General features: G+C 45.1%; 3 protein-coding genes across 4 annotated transcripts in view; 2 read left to right on the forward strand and 1 right to left on the reverse strand.

Annotated features, from left to right (window-relative positions):
* Positions 1 to 19,979, reverse strand: part of LOC116303516 (uncharacterized) — a 50,485-nt gene that overhangs the window by 10,657 nt on the left and 19,849 nt on the right. Inside the window, exon 9 of one of the 2 annotated variants that reach the window (XM_089024900.1) lies at positions 3,023 to 3,075. In XM_089024900.1, coding sequence (XP_088881026.1) covers positions 3,023 to 3,075 — 53 coding nt within the window. Of the gene's footprint in view, positions 1 to 3,022; positions 3,076 to 19,760; positions 19,899 to 19,979 lie in introns of those variants that run through there. The other variant, XM_089024901.1, reaches the window with a different exon arrangement.
* LOC116303518 (adenosine receptor A3-like) lies at positions 76 to 2,786 on the forward strand. The gene has a single exon (XM_089024903.1). It carries the CDS (start codon positions 77 to 79, stop codon positions 1,082 to 1,084), a length of 1,008 nt encoding a protein of 335 aa, XP_088881029.1. The 5' UTR covers position 76; the 3' UTR covers positions 1,085 to 2,786.
* LOC148904706 (uncharacterized) lies at positions 4,633 to 6,367 on the forward strand. The gene is made up of 3 exons (XM_089024931.1): positions 4,633 to 5,095; positions 5,224 to 6,083; positions 6,358 to 6,367. Exons 1-3 carry the CDS (start codon positions 5,057 to 5,059, stop codon positions 6,365 to 6,367), a joined length of 909 nt encoding a protein of 302 aa, XP_088881057.1. The 5' UTR covers positions 4,633 to 5,056.

Below are 19,979 nucleotides of genomic sequence, written 5' to 3' on the forward strand. Positions count from 1 at the left end.
ATTGTAAAAAAAGCACTTGCCATATTCTTATAAATGATGTGTCATGCATTTTGTTTTTCAAAAGGAAACGAAGAAAATGAATGGTTCAAATTCCACTGTTCTTCGTAACCCAAGCGTGGGCTTACTGTGGTGCAGCGCCTTCTCATTCCAAGCTATCGGTATCCTCGTTAGTAACTGCATGACAATCGTCACGTTTGGTTTGAACAAGCACCTTAGGAAACGTAGCGTTTATCTGCTCATCAATCTCTCAATAGCAGACTTCCTCGTGGGGATACTGCCATTACCTCTTTATATATATATTGTTGGTCTACATTATTCAACATGGTCCAAACCATCACCTCGAGTGCACGTTATTATATACCATGGTTATCACTATCTAGATATATTCACAGGTTTAACGTCAATCATGAATCTTGCTCTTATTTCTCTGGAGCGCATGCTCGCAACGGTGTGGCCATTACGTCATCGAGTTACGACATCTCGAGCTTACGTCAGCATCATTATCTCCACGTGGATATTCGCTGCGATGGTAGCAGCTGTGACGACGTATATTAATGGTTTCTTTGAAGACCACGCCGTCTATGCAGCTTGGGTTCCTTTCTCTTTTCTATTATCTTCACTCTTCTTGATAATCATTTCATATTCTGTGGTTTTCGCGAACTTTAAGCTTTGCAGTCAAAGAATGGCTGGAAAGAATCGTGTGAGGCAGAATCACTACCAGAACAAGAAACTTGCCAAGACATTACTTATCGTTTCCGCTGCGTCGATCCTAGCCTGGTTCCCCTTCGCTATTATAAATGGTATTCATTACTACACTTATTTACACATCAACGAAACTGCCCTAAATGTTATTAAACTTTTACATTACATGAACTCCCTTATCAATACTTTTATTTATGCCAGCAGAATGCCAGAGTTCCGAGCTGCACTATTTCGCTTGACGTGTAAATGTTGTCGACTGGGGCAAAACTCAATGACAAAGCCTCCGTCTATTCACATGATTGACACCAGGAATAATATAGTTTATGGTCGGGTACAAGACAGCACAGTGAAAAACTTATCGAATACTCCAACATCGACATAGACCACGCCTTCACGTCTTGTCCATCTAGAGTATAGACACTGCTATAATTGAGAGCTTCGGTGGCGCAATCTTAGTGCTCAGCTTTGGTGTGGAACGTCCCAGGTTCAATCCCTGGCTAATGCCAATATTGAGGTGTCAAAACCTGGCTCGGACGACAACGTTAAATAGCAGTCCCGTCTCCAATAAAATGGGATGTAAAAGCAACATTGAGAACACAACAAAACCCTGGCTGTGACCACTGTCAGTGCCAGCGATTGAGGCCGGCTTGCAGTATAGCACCGAAGCTTCTGGTGAATGAGGTCTCGAAAAAAGAGTATTACAATCAGTAAGTCCAATGGTACTGAATATGCAAGTGCTGGAAATGCAGAAAGGAAAGAAGTTATACATCACAGAACGGGAATAAAGTTATCGAATACCCCATTATCACCACGGGAATACCCTAATATCAACATAGACCACGCCTTGATTGTCCATCTAGAATCTAGACAATGCTATAATGGGGTTATACGCCACAGCACGGATACACATATCGAATACCCCAATATCAACATAAACCACGCCTTGATTGTCCATCTAGAATCTAGACAATGCTATAATGTGGTTATACGCCACAGCACGGATACTCATATCGAATGCCCCAACATCAACAAAGACCACGCCTTGCTTGTCCATCTAGAATATTAACACTACTATGATTAATGAGGTTGTACACCACAGCACGGGGCTAAACATATTGAATGCCCCAACATCAACAAAGACCACGCCTTTAGTGCTTGTCCATCTTGAGTATTAAAACTACTATAATGGTTTTCTCAATCAAAAAAGAGGATAAAGCGCATCGAAAATACGAATATTAACCACTATCCTTGTTGATAATGTGGATCACGAATATAACTCTTATGCATGGTATACAGCCTGTTACAGCACGACAGCGCGTATATACTTAAATATCTCAACATCCACATGAGATGTGAAAACATTCCTACAGTTTCTATGTGGAACAAAGGACTACAGTCAAACTTGTATAAAGCTGGGAATTGTCAAGTGACCGATAGATAGAGGTTGACCGCTTATAGAGCTAAAAAGTAGTGCAAAAAATCTTCTTTTTGATTTTGACAACAAGCTTTTTTATAGATGTTTTAACATGGTTAAAACCATTAAATAGAGGTTCTTCTCTATACCAAAACCTAACATCAACAAAGTTAATGAACACCAACACAGCCTTTCCCTTGATGGTGATCATCTTATGTCAGAGTAGATGGAGTTAACTAAGGGATAAACTCATCGAAATTTCTAAGCAAAATATAATTGTGTACATAAAGCTTTTGCTGTATACCCGCATAAGTTACGATAAATGGGCTCCCTGTATGTAATGCAGGCGTCAATTCAAGAAGCTATGGCAGTTATTTATTAATTATTCGCCGAAGGCGAAGTGATTATCGGGGAATATTTACCGAGACGCGAGTCTTTGAGCGGCGAGGTAAATATTCCCCAATAATCACTGAGCCTGAGGTAAGTAATTGTTTTAGTATAAATACACAGGTGATTCTTTCAAAGAAAGAAAAGAAAGAAGATAAAAGGTATTTTTTTCCGGTAAAAGCAACAAAGCGGCTGGCCGCCATTTTGGATTTTCGCTCGAGGTGATTATCGTGTGATAGTGTGAGTTTCTTGACCAATCAGCGTGCGAGATTTTCTATAATCACCTGCGTGTTTTTACTAAAATAAATATGCATCAAAACAATTATCGCACTATGTAAGTTAAATGTAAAAAGAAATCAAATGAATAAACACTGTCTAAATATAAAAACAGATAACTAAATAAATTTAACCCTAACCGAATGTAAATCAGTTAAGTCGTCAAATAGACAATGCACTAACATTCACTAACTTAAAATATTCTAGGGCGAAAATATTTTACGAAAGTACCCAATCCCTTACCTGGTGGTATTGGTGCATGAATTCGTTCTCGTACCCGGCGATTTTCTTTGGCACTTAAACAAGATAAAAAAAAAAAAAATTATCGAAAGGACAGCACAGGGAGGAAGGTAGAAACTTCCCCTTTATCCCGATACGAACATTTTCGCGCGCCCTTTCGTGGGAATGTCTGTTGGATAATATGCCTGAGGGTGTTATAGCAGCACTACACATATCACATGGTATACTAAAGTATACTATGTCTTCAAAGCGTCGGTGTAGCTAGTTATTAAACAATTATTGGATGAGGTTTTGATGATATCTGGAATTATCAATTTGCTGTGAGCAGCAGGTAGGGGGACTCGCGATCGATGCCAAAGATATACGGGTTTAACTCGCGGATTTACGAAGACGGGTACAGCAGATTTACCGCAAACGGAGGTTAAAATATCTTATAAATATACGATGCACGAATGTAAGAAGTTCGTTAACGACTTTTGCATAATTTGTCTAAGACCTAAAGTTATCGTACCTAAGCCAGAACCCTTTTGGTGTTGTGGTAAAAAAATGCAAATAGAAGATGACACGTCAGCACAGTGTTACGAGTGTGGTAAGAATATTCGTAATGCCGTACCAAATGCTACCAAAGAGCAATATTACGCCAATGGAGGTCGTAAGAAAACGCCATATAAGAGATTAAAATACTTCAGGGACTGGATGAGTCATATCCAAGGTTTACATCCGATATATTTAAGCGACGAAGTAAAGAAGAAAATCATAGACCATTTAGAAGAGCCAACCCCGCAAAGTCTACGGAAAACGCTGAAAAAATTAAAACTAGGGAAATATTACAAAGCTATTCCCTATCTTTTGTCTGAAATTACCGGTAAGTCTATTCCCGAGGTTTCTGATATGACAAAAGCCGAGTGGATGTTTTGTCGGCTGGATAAGGATATTCCTTATTACCCTGACGTAATCTACGAAATATTTTACGAAATTGACCCCAACCACCCCCTGTTAGGATGGATTCCGAGAAGATAGTGAATCTTATGGCATAAGATGAGCGAATAGCATAAATCTTATGCCATAAGATGAGCGAATAGCATAAATCTTATGCCATAAGATGAGTAATTAGCATAAATCTTATGGCATAAGATTACGCGTAATTTCCAGACTGACGTTCAATATGTAAATAGAATCCTGTCACGATATTTACTGAGCAAGCTTTCTTTGAAGCTCTTCTTTCGCTTCTTGGTAAATCTTTTTGCGAGATTCCTCGGAAAGATCTTTTACGACTGTTTTTTTATTCCTTATGTCCGTCTTTAATTTCTCGTATTTGTCTTCTTCGGCCAGAATAAGCGAGAATTCTACGTCGTCTATCTTTCTGTCACGCAAAGCCTTTGAGACAAGATCGGTAATAGTATTTACTTTAGCCCTAGATAGAGCTATTGTCGTGTCATGCTTGGATATTTTCGTGGATAGCTTTTTCATAATACCCGTAGCAACAGCCGAAATGATACCACAAGCTGCCCCAACGCCGGCCAAAGGAACTCCAACGATTATTCCCGGCCCAGTAAGCGAAGTAGCAACGCCAGAGCCCGTTAACACAACAGATATGGATCCTGAAGTTATCGCAATCTTATGTAGCGTACTCCGGGCTCTAACGTACTTTTTTCTAACTTTTTCATAGTGTTTTGCCTGCCCTTCCAAGTAAGCCAGGATTAAGTTCGCTTTATTCAGACGAAAGTTTTCGGCGTTTAGTTCATTAGGTGTAGTATAGGGAACATCTGGGTACAACTGAGGTGCTGATGGTATAACATCCATTATATATACTAATGTACGACGCTTTTGGGAATGATATTGAGGAGCAGCCACATCACGACAACCGGGATTACTGGAATTGGAGAGCATTTAGGAAGATGTTTCCGCATGCAGACCCTAGTAAGTTCGAAAGGAGACCCGATGGGATTTACTATAACGGCTCTAGGATGTACAGCAACGAGGATTTGAAACCTACGCTGGTCGATCAGATAGACAATCAACTGAAGAATTCTGGTTATGTTAAACCCACACCAACACATCCAAAACCCGTGCAAGGTTGGTCAAAGGAATTATTGCTTGGTACCGGTACTTATCCGATACCCGCGGTTTCATTTGATAAACATCCAAGTTTGGATTTGACATTGAACATGCGGATCTCTAACAACCATTCCTTTTCGTTAAAGGTGCGAGATATCTTCAAAGACGTACCCATTAATCATACCACCGCTAAGGAATCTCATGAATGGTTAAGTGGTCCTAACATGCGTTATTGGCCGCAGCAACTAAACTTTGCGGTTTGGTGTGCCACCAGCGGCTGCGGTGTAAGTGCGAAGTTGATGAAGAATTCGATATTTATGTTTCACTTCCACTTTACCGTCCGAAGAATACTGCATGAGATGGGTGTTATTGCATTACCAGGAGATGCCACGTTTTATCCAAGAGATAATAAATACAACGTTCCTGCTTACGACCGACTTTGTAAGGAGTTTGGTGTTGTAGGGAAGGATTTTAGATGCACTGTCGGTGCTAACAATGGCTTGGGGCATATTTGGGCTTATTGGGGGATTGGTGGGCACGAGCTAAGCAACAGGGAAGTTCATGCATTGAATCTACGATGGAACACTGGGTATCATAAGGAAACTCACGACAGTAGCACCTTCTTTGAACCAAATGCCAAAACCACTAAGGAAGTCAGAGACGGACCTCTGTTCAAAGACGAGGGCGGTAAGTATGCAGGGGCTAACCCGCTGATTATCAAGATTACCAACGACGAGCAAACGAAGCAATACTTTAATTTCATACCCCCAGAAGGTAAAGGACTAACCAAAGCCGGCCTTGCCCGTTTAAACCGCAGCATAGAAGCTTACGTGTATTCTATCCTTGGAGCTCAGGTAAACACCCGATCCAGCATAATCGGAAATACGGGCGCCGCAGAAGAGACGCGAGCCGAAGCCTTGATTCTATTCGAAAGTTCGATCTTGGAGGGCGACATTAGCAAGGGCGTACAGCGTTACCAACTAGCTATACAAAATTCTAAGGCGAGGTTGGACTATGCAGTAGCCCCGGGTTGTTGGTTAATGCCTAGTAATTTATCTATAAATACTGGTTCTGTAGTAGGATACAACAACAAACTTCAACGAGCTACTAAGGATATGAAGTTTGGGGTGAACGACGTGAACTCTGACACTCTTAGGAACATCCCCCATTTCGTGAAGAAGTCAAAAAAGTCGCATGAAACGAAGCTACCCGTAGTTAAGAAACCATCAAAGAAGGCCCTGCCTGCGATACCTGAGGAATATGACCATAACTTACTAAAGGTCGGCTTAACCGCTGCAAGCATTGGTCTGAGCTATTATATATGGCGATGAACAACCCCTACGTAGCTGGAGTAGATTGTGTTTATACGACTTACACAGGCGAGAAAAAATACACCCAGGCATCTTGGGTTGATGTCACGGGCATGTCCGTGAATTTGAACTACTCAGGAAAGAAATTGATCCTTTGTAGTATTTGCATTGGCACGAGCAGCCATGCCAACGTGGGCTTCAGGTTCCTGGATGAGAATGGCATACTGCAGCCTATGCGTACGAAAACGAACAACAGGGAGCCTGCGCATTTCTCCGTAGAGCCGCCAACGAATAGCGCTGAGAATCTTACGACTTGGACTTTTCACATGGTTGCTGATTGCAATGGGAAGGTAAAGCTGCAAATACGCGTAGACGACACTGGGAGCGTTTGCGTAAATAGCATAGAAAATCAAAGGGATACGACCTATAACCACGAGACCATAAGCACTCTTACGGTGCTTAGCCTTTAGGCCTGAAATATATGAATCCGCATTGGAAGGAAGCCCATTACACTTATTACTTAAGGGATGGGCGGTATACTGATCACGCCTGGCTTGACATTGGGATGTGGGTTGAAGTTGGAGGTCTTGCGTTGATCGTTTGTAGCATTAACGTTACCTCGGGGCGGGCGGGAATCATAGGGTTTAGGTTGGTTGACGAGAACGATGAGCCTTTAGCCCCTCATAGGGTATCGACCAACAATCGAAGTCCTACTCATTTCTCGGCGCAGCCATATCCATTTAGTAACGAGGCGTTTTACGTAGCCACGTTTCAAATGGTAGTCAATTGTAAGTACGCCAAGTTACAGATTTACCCCGACGGTAGTAGCAATCTTGGTTATTATGCTTTCGTAAATAGCACGGACGGTTACGCTAACACCCCCGACAGGACCTGGCATCATAAGGTTATTAGTACCATGACTGCCATACCGCTAGTACCGCATTATCAAGGCGGTGCGAATACTATCTTTACTTATCCCCAGTCGAGAACGCCTCGCGCGCCTGACGACGATAAGCCTGATATAATATACGAGGATAAGATTAACCCTGCATCTTCTTCAGGAGTACCACCCCAATAGCGACGACCAAGATCCAAATGTTGTTGCCCACAAACTTTAGCAGTTCTCCGCCGGCCCTAAGTGCCAAGGAAACAACCGAACCCAGCAGCCCAGGAAGACCGGCTGCCATCTTTTTTCCCAAGTCCGTCAGCCCACTGCCTAATTTCTTTACGCCCGCGTCCGTAGCCTTAAGCGTGGATAGGATGACTCCTACTACGCTCGAAATAGCAACCGCAAATGCCAGCGGAATACCATACTTCACCAGAGCTCTTTTTACCTTTTCCTTGGTGGTAAGCCCCAGCTCTTTTTCCAGGTTGTCCTTTTGCGCCTGTAATTCCGCGACTCTTTCCTGAAGGATTTCTACTTCCCTTTGAGCTGCCTCCCTTTCTTCCTCGGTACGAGTTTGGTCCTCGATTACTTCTTGCTGCCGCTCTATTTGTCCCTCCAGGTCTTCAATAGCCTGATCTCTTTGCCGGATTTGTTCCTCCTTAGTATTGATTTCAGCCATTAACCGTCGCCGTTCCACTAAAGAGCCGGCTATGGTGGTTTGCAGGTTATCGGTATCGTCTTTAATTAAGTCTAACTCTTGCAGGGCGAGGTTAAGAGCCCTTTGAGTTTGATTTCTTTCGCGTCGAATTTGGGTTCTTTGGTCTACCAGCTCCCTTATTTCTTGATTTTTAAATTCGACCTCCCTCCTATGCGCGTCGGCAAGCCGCTGGTTTTGCTTCATGTATTCCTCCTCCCTTTCTTCCAACGTTTCCCGCAGCGCTTCCACTGAGGCGCCAGAGCTTTGGGCTTCTCCTAAGTCCTCCCGTGCTTTGTCTAATTCGCGTAAGGCCTGATCCACCTGATTTCCTATTTCTTTTATTCTTTCATCTTGATGGGCGGACTTCTTTTCAGCATCGGCAAGTAGCTGACCTTGCTTTGCATATTCTACATCTTTTTCTTTTAACTCCTTTTGCAGCTCCGCGGCACGTTTTTCCGCGTTGGTCCTTTCGGTTAAGTTGTGCAGCCTTTCTAACAGGCTTCTAGTAGCACGCTGAAAGCCCTTTAATCTCAAGACGTCACCCCTAACGTTGCCCTCCTCATCAAAGAGGTTTTGCGGTTTTGTCCAGCGGTCTTTGTCGGGAAATCTTAAGTCTTGAACGCTTATGAGAACTTTGTTTCCGCGTTCTGTGAGCTTTACGTCGTCAGCATCAAAGTTGTCGTAGCGCAGCTCTAGCTCCTGCTTTGCCCACTCTATGGTTTCCCGTGCGGCTGCTTCCGGCTCGCCCATGTTTTGAAGCTCTATGTGCTCACGCGGAAACGTGTACTCGCGTGCTTTGGGATGTCTTAGGGCCTTTGCAATTCTATTCCTTAGGGAATCGTCGACTTGTTGGGTGGGAAGCAGCGGTTCTTCGTCACCGTCGTTAATGTCAGCCTGACCTTCCTCAGTGGTGGGATCGAAGTCGGGGTCTGTTCCTTCTACTTCCATTATATATGATAAGCTCAAAGTTAAATCCCAACGTATTACCTAAGCAGGTTGGCGGACTGAAAGCAGAACGCACCTTTCACCGGGTCACCTTTACCCCAGCAGCGCTAAGCCAGGGGAAACCCTGTACGTAGGCGTGCCCCGCCTAACGGATAACCTAGTCTTAGTACCTGGTACCTTGGCTTTAAGGTTCGACCTAGCGGTGCAGTCAAGCCCCACAGACGAAAGGATTATCGTTAACAACGTGGGCCGCAACATTGTTTCTAAGATGCGCGTAAAGTTCGCCGGGGAATCGCTATTAGATTTGAATAGGTACGATCTGTATACCACCTATAAGGATCTATGGTTAACAGCATTTGACCGCGCGCAAAGGATAGAGCAGGGAATTGGTAGTGTCATTCTACGTAAGGTCCGCACACCTACGAAAACGCAACCTACTGACGGCAGCGGAGAAACCGCGGTGGCAGACGCAAAGCGAATAAAGACCGCCTATGGTAGCAAGTATGTCATACCATTAGACTTTGAAGTGATTACGAATCACGGTGTGTATTACCCAAGACAGCTTGCCGAACTGCAGTTTGAAGTAACTTTAGCAGATGCTAATAACATCATTGGTGGGCTAAGCACTGCACTTACCACGACAACCCCATACTCTATTACCAACTTAGAGCTACAGTATGAGACCGTGTACAGCGAAGAGCTGGCCCGTAGCGCTGGCATGGAATACAGCTCCGGGAAGGCATTCTTATACGACCACGTAGTAATGTATAAGACGTTTAGCTTCTTGGATAAGACGGATGAGGTTATCAATCAAAGCATTAACCTCCCCCGAAGAAGTCTCACGGGGTTAATGTTGGTGTTTGCTAAACCCTACGAGGCCGGTAAGCGCGACTCCGAAGCCTTTCACAACCCTAACATTACTAACGTCGGCGTGAATATTAACGGAGTCCCAAACAAGGTTTACTCCCAGGGGATAAAGCCCGCAGACGTGTACAGGGAGGCAAAGCGCAAGTTTGGCGACCAAATTAGCCCCGAGGAATTCTTTAAGGATAAATATGCGCTGTGGATTGACATGCGCACCATTAACGACGAAGACCTACATGGTCAGGGTTTACGTCTAGTAAATACGCAGGATGGCATAACATTGGAGATCAAGCGCACCAAAAACGCCAGTGCGGGCGACGGTGATAAGATAAACTGCTACGTCTTCGTGGTGTCGGACGCGCAACTGAGCGTAGAAATGAATCAGCTAAAGAGCGTTGCATATTAATGTTAAAATATTTCTTAAATATACAATGCTTCGCGTATTTGAAAACAACGACACCAAACTGCAATGCATAGTGCAAGGCGAAACTTTGTACTTCAAAGCAAAGGAGGTGGCTTTGGCGTTGGGCTATGAGCGCCCTAGAGATGCAATTAGAGCACACGTATCTGAGAAATACCAGAAAAAATGGGTTGATCTACAAAGGGCTGCGAATCACCGCTCCTTTACTACGCAACCAAATGCCGTGTTTATATCCGAACCTGGTTTGTACGAACTGATATTTAGCTCCAAACTACCCAAAGCTGTGGAGTTTCGTGATTGGGTCTTTGAGGAAGTCCTACCCGCGCTAAGGAAAACGGGTAAATATGCAATAGAAAGGCGGTTTGGCGGCCCAAACAAGTTAGTATTCAAGATCGAAAATGAAGCCGACCTACACGCGAAGGTCGTCGACTACACACGTAGGTTTTACCCCGAGTTCATCATAGCGCCGGGTCTTGGCGAACTTCAAGATTCAGACAGCAAGCGAATAACCTGCTGGCGAAAAGGCTACCAAGCCGGTCAACCCGACCTTTTAATCCTAAATGCGCATAAGAAATACCGCGGGTTGTGTATCGAGTTGAAAACCCCAAAAGGAAACGGCGTCTTATCCGCGAAGCAATCTAAGAAAATCTCGCAGCTTGACGTAAATGGTTACCTAACGATGGTTAGCAACGATTACGACATTATCTGCCGTGCCCTGATGGATTACGCGGATGGCATTCGTATTCCCTGTAAGGGCTGTGTAAAGCGGTTTAAGTCCTACGCCACTTTGAAAACGCACCTAAAGATATTCCATAGGTATAATGAAGCTCAGCTTGACTCACTGGCGTGATCTTGTCCACGGTAAAGCATACGAAATAAAAAATTACGTCGTCTTCGAAGACATCGACCGTTTACGGTTAGTCCTCAAAGACTTAGAAGGCAAGGAATATTCCCTTTGGGCGCCGGATTGCGTGCGGTACGTAATTCAGGGCGAGGAATTCACCCACTTACGCAGCTATGGTAAGGTAAATGGCCGATGGAAGTTTGACATTGAAAGAAGAGTCACTCCATCTCCTCTTTGTAGTTAAGCGCGTCTGCTAAAGTCCGCTGCGCTTTAGGATCCGCGGAGCACCAATGCCCCACAAAGGATCCTTCGGAGAATACCCTGTCGCAATGAAGGCAGGTGTATTTTTTACGCGGTTTGGGTATCGGTGGCGTAATGCAGTCGGCAGGTAGTTCGCAAGTAATACAGTCCATATATTGAAAGGGCGATTAGGAATCCTCCTAAGAAGGCGGCTGCGTAGGCTAGCATATACCTTTTAAAAGGGGTTCTTATATTTATTAATGTTTCTTCTTTTCTTATTGAGTTCTGCATACCTTCTACAAAAGGGGTCCTTATATTTATTAATGTTTCTTCTTTTCTTCTTAATAAACAATCAAAGAATATTAATAAATATAAGAGTGTGTTTTGAGACTCTTTGCGCAAACTAAGGACGCCTTTTCCTTACCTCCATGTTTTGAGCATGCCAATCATCAAAGCGATCCAAGTACTCCTTAAAACCGCGGGGATGATGTTGCGGGCACAAACACTGCCAGATATGATCATCTCCTTTCCTTAAGCCGCCACACGCGTCACAGGGCGCACTCCAATACTCTGCGTTCTCCCAGCGCGTACCTTCGGCGCGGTCGAACTCCGTAAAGCGTTGGTCTATTTCTTTCTTACGAAGAGTTAACTTCCTTATGGTTTCCGCTGGGCAACATCTCGCAGCGATATCACCATGCTCCTCGCATACGACGTCCAAATCATAATTACCACGACATCTATGTTGATGCCATGCGTCCGTGAGACCTTCATCGCAGCGCGCACACACATCCTTTAAACACATCCTATTTTCTTGGTGGTATTGCAACATTTGGGGCGTGCTAAAGAGCCGATTGCAATCAGCACAGCGTCTTTCCTTAGACTTCAAACACACCCTTCCTTCCACGTGATATCGCAGCGCCTGTTTACTGCTAAACTGCCGGCTGCAAGTGCCACAGGTGGTGACGTTATCCACCTCTTTAAAACATACCTTCTTTTTTTGGTGATACTGCAAAGCCTGTTTGCTACTGAACTCCCTGTCGCAATCCTTACACTTCATTATATAATAAGAATTTATTAACCCTTATAAGGGATACTTAATAAAGTCCTGCACGCTTTCCTTCGCCCAACCGGCCATCGTCAAAAGCGCACCAAACCTTTCCGCACGCTTCAGACCGCACATTTCATCGTACAATTCCTGCACGCGCTCTTTCAGCCGATCGATCTCCTCCCTTTGCATTTCTATGGTGTCTTTTTTATCTTTTGCGTCGGTGGCAATCCTTCTTACTGCGTCCACTGGGTCCATCGTATATATAATGGATCCGAACCATATTCCCTGCAATGCTCTGATAGTAGGACCCACCGGCTGCGGAAAGACCCAGTTCGTCGTGGAGCAGCTATTAGGACCCTTTAGATACCGCTTCGACTACATCGTGCTGCTTTGCCCCACCTACGTGAATAACCGCACCTGGACGGGCATAGGCAGGAATGATGATGACTTCTTTGTAGATATCTTAGACCCTAACGAGTTATCCGGCCATCTTAAGTTTTGGCACAGACAATTCCCCAAGAATACTCAGACTTTACTCATATTGGATGACATTGCCTGTGGGGACGACGTAAAAAGACGCACTTCGGAGTTGGTGAAGCTCGCTTTCAGCGGCAGACACGACAATATCAGCGTTTGGTTACTCTCGCAGCAGCTTACCAGCGTCTCTAAGCCCTTCAGGGAAAACATAGGCTCGCTTGTCGTATTTTATACTCCGAGCCGTAGTGATCTGGAAACCATTCTCTCTGACTACGGCGGTGAGATAAGCAAGGAACAGCTGCATGAATACATGCGGCATTTAAAAACGCACCAACATTCCAAAATGATCTTTTCTTTGAGGTTTCCCTACACGGTTGGAATCTATGATTCCTAATGTATATGGATATTGAGCAGCTCTTAGATGAAGTCCCCACGCAGTTAGATGAAAGTAACCTTAAGGAACAACTCAACATCCTTGTGTCATCTGGGAAGTGCAAAGAAATGATAGGCAAGGAACTTACCCATGAGCAGGTTAATAAGTTGTCGGAAGAGGAAGTCAAAAAGTTCCATAAGAGGTACGAGGCCGCCCTTGCAAGTAAGACCACGGACGCCGTAGCAGACTCAGCCATTAAGCTGGCCACCAAGCTTCTCGGACTTGCGCTGCCCATAGACGACGTGGAGCAACTACAGAAGGACATAAGAGATGACTATGTCATATCCCAAGAACTTAAGATAACCTGCGGGTGGTTGTCTTTGAAGTGCGGTAAGTTAATGGCAGTCGCCTCTGCGGCTTTGCACGTAGCTCAGCACGTCGACTTGAAGGAGGTACTGGTGTCTTGGAAGGACTTCAAGAAGGACAGAGAAGTCGAAAAGGTCTTCCAGGCAGCACTTGCTGAGGTACCTGATCAAGTCGCCTCAAGTACTTAGTCAAGTCGTCCCTAAGTACTTGGTCAGGTCGCGCCCAGGTTATTTCCAAGTCGTCCTTAAGTACTTAGTCAAGTACTTATCAAGTCCTTCAAGTCCTTAGATATAAATGAGTGAACCAGAGTCGAAGGTAGAGCAGCCCCAAGAGGAGCAAAAGATTACCAAGGTTAAATCTCCAGGCAGAGTCGCTGCCGGTAAGAAGCTCGCGGAGATGAATAAAAAGAACAAAGCCAAAAAAGAAGAAAAGGTGGAGGAAAAAGAAGAGGAATCCTTCATTAATCCTGGGTACGTCATTGGCGCGTTAGGAGTTGCTATAGCAGCAGGCAGCCTTTACTTACAATGGCGGGCTACGAAGCCAAAAGTAGAACCGCCAACATATCACGCGCCCGTGCACGCACCTGTGGAGCCGGCTGTTAGAAAAAGTAAGATCCCTGAAATGGAGTAGATTTATCACCCGCGGCGACCTAGATTTTCCTTCTCGCTTTGTAATATAATGTCGACCGCGTTATTGAAAACTGTTGAAGAAGCAGCTATCATTACTTCCATTGTTGCGGGTATTGGTTGGGTAGGTAAGAAAGTGCTCAAAGAAGACTTTACTGAAGACCCAAGCAAGAGCTTCGCTAATTTTGCTAAGATGACCGCTGCCGTAGGCGGGGCTATCATGGTAAAGGATTACCTACGGAAGGAAAAGTACCTGCCGACGACGTAAGCTTTGCTTGCGTCTAGTATAAATGGCTAGCGTGGTTGCAGGTGGAGTTATTGCAGCTTTAGCATTCACCGGAGCTAATTATGGTGGTCAGTATTTGGATAGATTAGTCAGAGGTGATCGCAGCGGAGATTTAGCCGCCGAAAGAAAGAGACACGACTTAGCGCTGGAGAAATATCAGCGAGACGTGGCAGCTTGGAATGAAAAAAGACAAGCTTACAGGGATTGGTTGGACAAGAACTACCAAGACAAGATGCAGGCGGATAAGAACTTCGAAAACACAGACTACGCCTTTAAACTTTATGCGCAAGCACACCCCGACTTTAGGTCAAGAATTACTACCAGCCTTCTAAGAAACAAAAAGACAATGAGCTGGTCTTCGTAGGAGTCGCAGGGCTGGCGGGAGGCGTAGCTTTGGCGTATTTAGTCTAAGCTGCGCTTAGCCTCTAGTGGCGCCTTTGGCGCCTAGAATATAATGATCGTCTTTTTGGAAAGCGACAAGAATAACTTTACCACTTATCTGAATCCCCCCATTAAAGCCCATAAGGTTCGGCTGGTTAGTTGTTCTTTGTACAATTCTTGGTATAATCTAGTCAATGACTTTGTCGTCGGAACTTCCGGCACCAAGCCAAAGTTGCCAGATTCCCATTACACCCCCATAACACTGGCTAAGGAGCTAGCAAAGCATGGATATACTCTTACCACAGGATTACCCCATGAAATGAAATTCAAGAAAAATAGTGGGAGTGCCAATCTAAAGGACAGTTCATTGGTAGAACTCCTGGGCCTTACTAGTACCACGATAAATAGCGGCAGTACATATGATGTGAAATGGAAAGTCGCATCCTCTTATGAAGTCTATTGCGATTTGGCCAATAGTTACAACAATGGAGAAAAGTCTTCTCTTATGTCCAAGTTTCTGCCCAAAGGTAATCCATTTGACTCAGAAGAATACACTCCCATTTCTTTGAGTTATGACTTGTCTAATTTGGTAGAAAGCATAAACATCACCATTAAAGTGGACGGAGAGACGGTGGATTTCAATGGACGTCAAATCAATCTCGTCCTGGAATTCATATAATGGGCCGCGTAGAGGATAAACTCAAAAGGATTTACTATGGACCCGAAGGCTATTGGAAAGGAGCGTCGGCCATCAAGAAACTCGCGACCGCGGCCAGGGTATCAGAAGAAACGGCTAAGAACTGGTTGAAAAAACAAACCCTCTGGCAGGTTTATCTTCCCGTGCCTAAGTACATTCCCAGGCCCAGCTTCACCGTAAATACCCCCAATGAAGTTCATCAGGCGGATTTGCTTTTCTTACCGCACGACAAGGTGAGAAAAAAGACCTATAGGTACGCTTTGACCGTAGTTGATGTCGCAAGCAGATATAAGGACGCCGAACCCATAACCAGCAAGGATTCTGGGGAAGTCGCAGAAGCCCTAGGTAGGATTTATAAGCGTGTCTTGAAATGGCCTAAGCTGCTGCAAGTGGATGCGGGGACAGAGTTCATGGGCGTGGTTACCAAAACCCTGAAAGACCACGACACCAAGATTAGGAGAGCTGAAGCTGAGTACCACAGGGGTCAGAGCATCGTCGAAAGATTCAATAAGACCTTGGCCGAGCGTCTCTTTGGATACCAGTATTGGAAAGAGCTGGAAGATCCCTCCAAACGCAACAGGGAATGGACTCAGAGGCTCCCCCAGGTCATCGTGGCTTTGAACAACGAGGTGGCCAGGGCTACGGGAATGAAACCCAAGGATGCCATAAAAAAGAAACACGTGGAACACAAGTCCTACGTCAGAAGTTCAAGGGCGGTCGGACTAAAGGAAAAAAAGCTACCCCGCGACATAGTGGTCAGATACCTCTATCAGCCGGGGGAACTCGAAGGTGGCAGTAAGAGAGCCACGGATCCTAACTGGTCCCTGGAAACGTATGAGATTTCGAAGTCCGTCACCAAGGAAGGGCAGCCCGTGTTGTATTACCTAGATGGTCCAAGTCGTGGATTTGTCAAGGAAGAGCTGCTCATAGTCCCCAAAGACTCAGAGTAGTGCTGCTCCACGCGCCCGATTGCACTCTAGGCATGTCAGTCTTACATTGCCTCTGCAATGCCCGCGTTTATTATTTATGCGATCCACGGAGAACTGTTGATCGTCATTTGGGTCAAACCTCCATAGTAGAGGTATGTTACATTTGGCACACCTTGCCCCTTTCTCATAGACGTCGTCCACGCATAGGTCAAACTTTATCCCCGCATAGCGGGGATCTTTGCTCTTTTCTTCGTCGTGGCGCTTGTAGCGAAGGAGCTTCTTAGCAATGTTCTCTTTGGCTACTTCTTCGGGGGTGCGGTCGTAACGCAATTGCGGACCCCAGGCTCTTTTTAACTGTTTGGCATACTCCACACGGCTTACGGCGGTGTAGATAAGGTTGCTCCAACACAGCCGCTGGTCTATGATCCATAAGGTTTCTTTTATGGTAAGCCCTTGCGCGCTGTGGACTGTCATGCAATAGCCCAAGCGCCAGTCTGGATGGGAGGTTATTTTTTCCACCTTTTCTATGGGTACCCAGGCTTTATCATGCGTTACTGCGTTCTGCAGTTGGATGTCGGTACCAGGTACCCAGACGTCTCTTTTTTGCATGCGGGTGTCGTGGGGTTTGTAAGAAACGGGCACCAAATGCGTAGGGAAGCGCTCTCGGTGTATATTTAGCAAGTCTTTCTGTATGCGAGACTGTGATGCGCGTTTGCTGCTTAGCACCAAATCCTTTGGATGCCATGTGTGAAGGAAGTCCTCGTATTTCTTCGCTCGTACCCTCTTGCGTAGTATCTTGTTTTGTTCCGCGTCACTAAGGCCCCGAAGTTCTGCTTTCAGGTTTCTTATTTGATCCTTACTGCGGTAGTCGGTGTTAATTTCTTCGGAGTGGTCTACCATTTCTTTTAACCATTTATGGGGCATCTCTCCGGTTATTGGAGGAGGCTGGCAAGGATCTCCGGCGAATATCACTTGACACTTTCCACGGAGGAATTCTACAAATTCCTGCAGGATTTCTAAAGGAACGGTGCAAATCTCATCCCAAAGTATCACCGGGGGTATGTCGTGGATGGCTTCTGGTACCCACTTTTGACCATTCCAGCGGAAGAAGCTGTGGTAGGTCTGCGCGTCGTAACTCATCTCCGTTAATTCTCTTTCCAGACGGTGCGTTGGCGTTAACACCTTTATCTTTGGAAAGAGTTCCAAGACCCTGGTAGTTTTACCACTGCCTCCCGTTCCGTAAAGGTAAGAGAAGCGTTGGTAAGAGATTGGGTCCGCAACCGACGGTAGAGGCTCCCCGGTTGGTTCCACGCTACCGTAAAGATGTTCTCCGTGATATTCTACACGGCCTCTCCATGCTTTTATCTCCTCATCTTTGACGCGCCATTGACCACTTTCTGCAAGTTCATCGGCAGTGTAGAACTCCTGCATCTTCTCTAACACTTCTGGCTTTACATACAAGGAATCCGTGGCTACGCGTGGGATGTCCTCTTTGTCAAACCGTAGCAGCATCGCAAGTAGGTTAATGTGCGCATAGGCTAACATACTGGCACGCAGATGGTAATACTGCGGTCTGTGGTCTTGGTAATAACACAGCGCATTCCATTTCTGTTCTTTTTGGCCTTCTATGAAGTAGTCCCATTTCTCTACGGATACCATCGTTCCTTGGTCATGCGCGCGTTTGATGAGGAAGTTTAACTCACCGACGTCTGTTATTAGGCGCCGTTGCATGTGTTTTTCTCCTTCTTTTGCGCCCTGTGTGAATTTACCTATGACAATCCGCGCTGTGGGGTTGTGCTCTGGGAGCCATTGTGTGAGGGAGGAGTGACAGAGAATGGCTTCATGCGCTGTGTATTTTAAAAGCTTGCGCTCTTCGAGGAACTTCAGTAGAGGTATGGGAATCCATTCCTTTTCCTGCAGGTGCTTTCCATACCACGCGTAAATTATGGGATGTAAGTCTTTTGCTAACTCCCAGGTGGTCAGTCTGATGAACCCCGTTGCTGGGGCGTCGTAGTAACCCGGTAGTGACACCCTAAAGAATTGGGAGTCTGGATGTCCGTAACGGTCATAATACTCCTTACAATCCCCAAGGCCTTTGAAACTGGCGGGGTAACAGTGTTTCATATCTAAGGAGACGTATTGGTCTTCGTTGTACTCCATATTCCAAAGACCACCGTGACCGTGTTCTACACAGGCTTTGGAGATATCTTTGAACTCCTTTGGGGTAGGTTTCCAGCCGTTCCTTTTCTTCGCGGCTAAGAAGTCCAAGCTGCGAGAGCTGAGCACTTCGTCTGAAAAGTCCTCACCAAGGGTTTCGCAGGCGCTTTTAATGCGTTGATGTTCCACTTCTGGTCGGTATAAAGTACCATCTTGCGTCATGAATTGACATCCTTCTGAATCCATTAACCAAATAGAATTCTCATGAACTAATTCTGTCAATGGGGAATTCTTATAGACCTTTGTCTCCTTCTTTCTTGGGAACCTCAACTCCCTCCACGCGTGCGCGTTGTGTTGGTAAATGACTATGGGAGCACCTTTGCCTTCGTATTTATGCGTTCCTGGGTAAATAAAGCCGTCGGTGATATCTTTCACATGGATTCGCCTTCCTAACGTGGTTTCCAACTTCTTGATGTTTTCGATGGTTCCTCCAGTTTTACGAGTAGAATGCTCCCATTTCCTGATGGCTTCTCTTCTTTTTGGCGTAAGCTTACCACCCCGAGAGGAATCCTCGAAAAACTCCCTAACCAGCTTCCCAACGCAGTTACCAGGATGTCGCATTGGTTTAAGCTTCTTAACGTCCGGCTTCTTAATTTCGTATGCACCGTAGATGACCACGGTAACCGGGTAAGCGACCTCGTAGAAGAGCATGTCTATTCCCTCAAGTGCTCCCGGTCGTGTGTGCTTATTCAAAACGAACAGGTTCTGCTTACCAGACGCTCTGATAGGATTACGACCCTTTTCTATTATCCACTCACCGTCTAAGTACTTTACGAATGTCAACTCCAAACGGTAGTCACCGGCCGGCATTCTGTTGATTATCTTTTCAGCCATTTTGTGATTCATAGTTTTGTCTGTCTTTCCCTCCATAAATGTAGCGAAGACAAAGTCAGCGTCTGAGTTATCCATCACCTGATTTCCGAGCCTGCGCACAGTTTTGTTTTGAATGTCGTTGATGGTGGCCATGTATATCTAAGGAATATTTTAACCTCCGTTTGCGGTAAATCTGCTGTACCCGTCTTCGTAAATCCGCGAGTTAAACCCGTATATCTTTGGCATCGATCGCGAGTCCCCCTACCTGCTGCTCTGTGACACTGATAATCCCGGATATCTTTAAAACCGAATTCAATAAATGTTTATTTTTGGACTGAATTTGATGAATTAGGGCCTTTCAGGTGAAAAACATATAAATCATACGAACAAAGTTACAGATTCTGAAAGGAAAATGGTAGCAAAAGATAAAAACAATAAATAAATGATTGCAAGATATTTTATCAAGGGATGGTTAAATTTAC

The sequence above is a fragment of the Actinia tenebrosa genome, unplaced genomic scaffold (assembly GCF_029948245.1).
Source record: "Actinia tenebrosa isolate PJP-AT-01 unplaced genomic scaffold, QUT_ActTen_1.0 PGA_scaffold9__36_contigs__length_13948895, whole genome shotgun sequence".
NCBI lineage: Eukaryota > Metazoa > Cnidaria > Anthozoa > Actiniaria > Actiniidae > Actinia > Actinia tenebrosa.